The 6,599-nt window shown below is 50.3% G+C and overlaps 1 protein-coding gene across 1 annotated transcript; it reads right to left on the reverse strand.

The window, feature by feature from the left end:
- Positions 1-236: 236 nt before the first annotated feature.
- On the reverse strand, positions 237-1,008 carry COL26b_003309 (uncharacterized protein; the record flags this gene model as incomplete). Its single annotated transcript, XM_053176207.1, has 2 exons — positions 237-589; positions 654-1,008. The coding sequence occupies 2 exons, from the start codon at positions 1,006-1,008 to the stop codon at positions 237-239; spliced, it is 708 nt and encodes a 235-aa protein (XP_053039828.1).
- Between the last annotated feature and the right edge of the window lie 5,591 nt (positions 1,009-6,599).

The raw sequence follows: 6,599 nt of genomic DNA on the forward strand, positions 1-6,599 counted from the left end.
AATAGATGGAGGGAGTCCAGTAGCAACGCTTCAACATTAGTCTATAAACCTGAATCAAGCTCAAGCCAGAGCGACGCCAGACATCCCATCCGTTTTTATATGGTATAATCCTCTCTATATCCCATTCCAATGCGCTTCGCCGGTGATCGCTACTTGTCTCGTTCGTAGCCGTGCGGTGTTGGTATCATATCGGTCAGAAATCACTCTAATAAAACAAGATCGCGCGGGCGAGCTGCTTAGAAGAGCATGTAGGCGGCAAGGGCGACGGAGCCGAAGATGGCGAAGGTGGACTTGACGGCGGAGGCGCTGCTGGGAGCAGAGGTGGAGGTGCCAGAGGCAGCAGAGCCGGTAGCAGTGCCGGAGGCGGTGCCTGAAGCCGAAGCGTCAGTTCCGGTGGCCGAGGCGGTAGCAGTGCCGGTGGTCACGGTGGTCAGACCAGAGGCAGAGGCGGTCTTGGTGACGGAAGCAGAGCCAGTGGCCGAGCCGGAGGAAGACGCACCAGTGGCAGAGGCAGTAGCAGAGGCAGAGCCGGAGGCGCTGGCGGAGCCAGAAGCAGTAGCGGAAGCAGAAGCAGAGGCGGAAGAGGAGTCTAGGGAAAATCAGTACAAGCTTCTCGGTAAGATGCGCCATGGCGCTTGGAATTCATCACGTACCGTCCGAGTCAGAGGTGAGGCTGAACTCCTCAGACTGGGCCAGAATGCCAGAGTTCTGGGCATCGGTGGAGACGAAGTTGATGCGGTACTTGTCGCCGGCGCTGAGCTTGGCGTCCTTCAGGTCGTACTTGCCATCGGAGGTCTGGACAGTGGCGATGGTGGTGGAAGTCTCGGGGTAGGCAGACTGGTTGACGACGACGATCTCGAAAGACTTGGGGTCGGTGTTGACAGAGTCCCACTTGATCTCGTTGGTCTCGGAGACATCCCACTCGGCGTTCTTCGCGGGGGAGGTGACCTTAATGGCCTCGGCGGCGGCCAGGAGGGAGGTGATAGCGAGAGCGGTCTTGGAGTACATCTTGTCGGTTGGTGGAAATTAAGTAAGAGAGTGGTTTTTGGTTTTTGTGTGTTTTTTGATATTAGAATAAGTACGAGTCTTTAGCGAGTGACTAGAACGAATGTTCGGAATTGGTGAATCGAGAAGAAGTTGATTGAACGAGCAGGACAAGACCAGAAGATTGAGCTCCGGTCGTCAAGCTTTATAAACAGACCATTTACAGAACACCCCTGTCGATGCTTTTGCGAGTCAGGCCTGATGCCCGCAGCCCCTAAGGGCTCCCCACCGCCCCATCTCGTATGGAAAACCGACCTTCAGAGAATTTTAGATTGCTCTTAAGCATGAACCGCGAGCCTGTCGTTTGATTCGGTCGCCAGTGACGTCGCTGTTCCCTGCCATAGGGCGCGCGAAGGATGCCGTCAACCTCCATTGGACCTCGTAATGAAGGACTCGTCGGCCGGTATTGCCGAGACGGCCACTCTGAGTTGCGCCAATAGAGTTCAGTGTCAACGGAAGATAACGAAGCTTGGTTTCGAGAAAAGTTTGGCTGCTTGTTTGCCGCGAGAAACGAGAATCAGCATCGGCGCTCTTCCACACGCGTCGCTGGGCTATCCAATCAAGGCCGTGTCATTTGCATCCCATCCCCATCACTTGAACATACGAGATGGAGCGCAGCAGGGCCTCCAATGTTCAAATTGTGAATGACAGGCTAAAATAAGTAACTGCCTAGTACAGATACGGCTGCTGCGGTACCTTACATAGCGAGCCGTCCCCCGCTCGCTGCTGATTTCCACCTCAAGCGATCCAGTGTGGTAATGGTAACGGGGTTCGCCTCTCCGGGCTCTCCAGACTTCCGGCTGGGATGCAGGCACCGAAGTTCTCACGCGGGCTCAGAAAAATTCCCGGCCCACGCTAACACAGGCTTGTCCCGGTGGGCTGCCCTCATCAGCCTTTTTACACCTGAGGGACGCAAGGGATTCTCGTGGCAGCAAGACACCTAATCTTTCTAGTGGGAAAAAGAAAAGTCTGGCTCTAGCTCATTTCTTATCAATCCTATCATTTGCCTCTGCGTCTCGATCGCGGGGCCTTCTGGCTGTGGCGCCATGCTCCGATGTCCCGGCCGAGTTTTTCCAGCCCAGCAAAAGGGGCTCATCACAGAGCCTGTTCGACTGGCACCTCGCGTGTGATTCAGCCCCTTCGGATGGCGATCAGTGGCAACGGCCCTGGTCGTTTTGTGAACGGACCGCGAGCTTGTCATTTGTCAATCCGAGTTGACGCCCAACAACTTTTTGCTTTTATGGTGGGCACACCGCCGCCAAGCTGGCCCAAAAGTTCCGGCAGCGGAACTCCTCCTGACGGCGTGATTTCAGGAGTTCGCCTCACGAGGCTTGGCATATCAGATCATCCATCTTGTGCATCGTGCATCCCATTCATACTTCGTACAATTCTTCACTGGAAACTGCCGTGGTCACTCGGGTGAACTGTCGGGGCTTTCATGCCTCGGTGGATTGCTGAGCAAAGAAGCCGGGCCCGACTTCTGACCCAATAGTGCATTCCGAAGACCCATGTTTCTCGCCCCAGGTGGAGGTTGTGGCCAAAGCGGCGTAGCTAATTCCCAGCCTGGTGGTACTCGGAAGCAAGCGGATGGAGTCAATGATGCAAATTTGACATCTACGCAGTAGCATTCGGAAACTTGGACAGCATCGATGACAGAATTGCAACGAATATGATGTTCCTCTGACTGAATTAGATTATGAAATGAGATGAGTTTGAACATTTGCTTTGCTCAACGTTCATCTAAAGCTAAGGTAAATGTACTCCGATCGCGATGACAAGCGCAGAAGTTACGACTGTTCGACTAGCAGGCAAGAACTAGGTTGGTTCTGATCCCATCTGTAGGAACACAACTAGAACAGCAGAGTATCTGTAGTAGTAAAATCAGCATTGTGATGCATTCGTCAAAACAACCTTCCTATCCAACCGAATGCTTCTAGGTATCTCAGTGGCAAGGGCAATGTGTACGACGATAATGATAATCAAAAAGCCGGCGAGAACGGCTAGAAGCCCAAGTATGCAAGACGATACGGTGGACTACAGGGAGAACCGTGAAAGGATTACTAGAGTGAGAGGAAGAAGAGAACAAAATGACGAGGGGAATGGCAGCAATCCACGCAGATGGCAAAACTGGATGTGATATCCCGAGAATTACGTAGTCGACAAGGAGAACTGACCCAGCTGTTGCCGCCAGAACCTCAAAAGGCCTGGCCACGATACCCCAGTTCATGACGGTTAGGAAAACAAGAAGAAGCAGACTAATCGAGATCAGCTTATGCCACTCTTTGTCGAGCGCAGCTAGCAACCACAACGGGCCCACCAGCATCACCAAAGCAACGACGTAAATTCCCACGCGATGCATTACCCGCAGTCTTCCAGCGTCGTAGTGAATTGCTAGGTCATGGGCAGTCCGCTCTCTAGAGGGGTGCGCCTGTCTTCTCAGCCAACCAATGAATGGAAGTTCAATGTTTGTCTCAAGGAATCGTTGAGCTGTGGACTTCTTCTGCCCGATCATGGAAATCAGGTCTTTCTGATTGAGAAACTCGACCTCGTGAGGTTCAATCGGGTGATTCATATTGGTGAGCCACCTCTTCATGTTTCTAATGGCGATAGGCGGGGCATCCTGTGCTGCTCTCAATTGTAGATACTGACAACTAAGTTGTCTCCATGAATGTGAGCCATATTTCCGATGAGATTTGCAATGAATCAGTGATGAAATACCGTATCGTATCAGCGCATCGTGTATCTGGTCAAGAAGTTCCCTCCTCTCCGGCTGGTCCTTGCGGAAACTACCATTGTCGACGTCGGGACTCTGGCGTTCAGATAATCGGCCATCGAGCGAGTTTAGCTTGTCTTCAAGGTCTGTCAATCGGTCTTGAAGAGCAAGAAGAGTGCGATTATGCAACTCATCAAAGCGTCTGACGGCAAATTAATCGTCTGAGAGCGCAGAGAACTTTGCAAAGTCCTTGTATCCGACATACTTCCTTTCTCAGATGGTCAGTTATCTGACAATAGCATTGGGACCGAATTCTCACTCACCACGGCTTTTCGTCAAGATCATTCTGGGACAACACTTGTTCCTCGGCGCCGGTAGATGCCATTTCTGGCGAAGCAGGCTCCTTTGAATGACTTCAATGCGGTGATATTGGGGGAAAAGGGGTAGAGAAAAAGAAGTTGAGAGGAACGGACTAAATAATGTTAATGGCAGGCTGCCTTGACTGAATAATTCATGGGAAGACCAGGCTAGCGACCAAGTCTTGATGCTGTAGAACCACAGAAGCTCGAGTGTAATAAGCTTTAGAGAACATACTCATCAGCCTCAATACGAATACTCGGCGTGCAGCATGCCTCAGCCATAAGCGGTTCCGCTCTATTCGTTGGTGCAGCCGCCTCACTTTCCAGATCTGCAGTCAGCATCGCATATCGGGTGCCACGAAAAGCTCACGAGATAACAGAATAGCCAATCAGAATAGAAGAGCCTCATATTATTTGCACGTATATCCGAGTCGAATGCGCCACGTCATTTATTTTCACAACAGTGTGATCGTCAACTCGCGAAACACAAAGTGCACAACTGCGTCGCTAATTTGTTGAAGTATTTCTTGTCGGGGTTCGCCGGCCATGGCTCAATACCCCAAACTTTGTTCATGGAACGTATTGCACTCTCTTATCACCCCGCCATAGAGTTCGTGCGCATCACGGCGTCTCTTCTTTAAAAATGCCATCTGTAAGAGCATGAATCTTGGACTTGAAGCATCTCATGAAACTTAAGCTGACAGTCTAGTAGGATGACACTTCGGCAAATCCTGTGTTAGATATATATACATCCACTCCAAATCCAATACTAGATGGTGATGCGGGTACTTTGACATTTCAATATTTGGGGGGAGACAAGCGTTGGGTGTAGAGGTGTACATCGTTGGTTGACTTCTCAACAGGCATCGTTCAGGCTCGCGACAAATCAGCCAATCCACCAAAACCCCCGGCCCCTCGTCCAACGTCATGAAAACAGCTGCGACAATAACTATAAAGGTCTTGCTATATTTAATAGCGTGAAACATCCGTCCCTTAAGATTACATATCAAACACGAAGAGTAGAGAGAGCTAGAATGCGGATAGTATTCTTCGAGTAGGGCACGTCTGTTTGAAGATGGTCCATCCACAATACTCAAGTTGCTCAGACATTGTGTGATCTTCTAAGAAGACCGGGCGGAATGTTTGAGACTTGGGTCGGTGTCTCGTGCGTCGGTTTTGAGGGCAACACAGGTTTTGCTTCGCCTTCCATTCTCAATGGAACTGTCGGAAGGCGCATGGCAGAAGCTATCACACAAGGAAGAGAAATGCATGTTATCTCTAGCCATCGAGCATGACGCATCTAGTTAACGAATTATGACGTATCAAAGAGCCAAAGAGTAGGATTTTCAATCTTGTATCTATCAGTGGAGGAAGTTGCGACCCCAGTTGAAAGCATGGAGCGTGGCCATGGAGACGATTCCTAACACCATGTGCGGATGGACAGAGTAAGCGGGGGACTATGTCTCGATTAGTGATACATTTCAAATTAGTTTTGAAGAATTTTCACTCTATTGAGACTGATAGCTTTGAAGATCTATGATGCTTAATCCGGCATCTTGGCTGGCGGCAGTACTCTAAGTCGCCCATCTACCAAAATCGTCATCTGAGGCAATGGAGCTGAAGCCTTGAAGTTGAGCAGAATTGTGGCTGAAGGAGCTAGTTTTGTATACTCTCACGCGCTTACTACAGCTCTCGATTGCCGACGATAGAAGAAGTGCTGATTATGATGTACAAGAACACCTATCATGTCGGTCAATCATTAGTCTCACCGGCGGCCGGAAGTACTCACCGAGACCCCGACTGACCGAGCAGAAGACCTTTTGTGCAACCATCAAATGCGCCCCGCTCACGTCACCAGAGCTTATTTCCAGCCTTGTGAAAGGGTTGCAACGGGAAACTACATAAAACTCCACCACCTGTGCAGAGCCGGAGCCCTCGGGCATTCAGCCATCTGCAGCGATCGTCTACGCCGCGAACGTGCGCGTGGGTCATTTCTTTAAGCTTATTTAACGTAGCCTTCGCTAATCTGAACACAGGAGGTTGCAGTATGTGGTTTTATCCGTTGAGTTTAGCGGCTTCTGGGCGAAGCTATTCTCGCCAAGATCGCGGCTAGGGCAGGATTATGAATCAGGAGGGATTTTGACATGAGACAAAATGAACGCGTTTTAGGCCTCATCGATGATGTGACTGAATGAAACAGCTTAACGATTTATGGCTTTCCAGACTACGGCTTACGGCTTGCGCGCACGTCATTTTCAGATGTTGGAAGTGAGCCGGGCTTATGCACCCTGGTGTTAATAGTTGGCTGTAGAGTGTACTCAAAGCAAGAGGAGTTCTGCAAGGTAAATTTCATAGACATCGGTATTCTTGTTGCATCAAAATTCGTGGTATCATTATTCCCTCCCACTCAAGGTATCTACATTTGTTCCATAACGTTCACCTCGAACGATTTTACCTCACATGGCGGTGCCAATTGCAATGAC

The sequence above is a fragment of the Colletotrichum chrysophilum genome, assembly GCF_026319265.1.
Source record: "Colletotrichum chrysophilum strain AFK26 chromosome Unknown scaffold_18, whole genome shotgun sequence".
Lineage (NCBI taxonomy): Eukaryota > Fungi > Ascomycota > Sordariomycetes > Glomerellales > Glomerellaceae > Colletotrichum > Colletotrichum chrysophilum.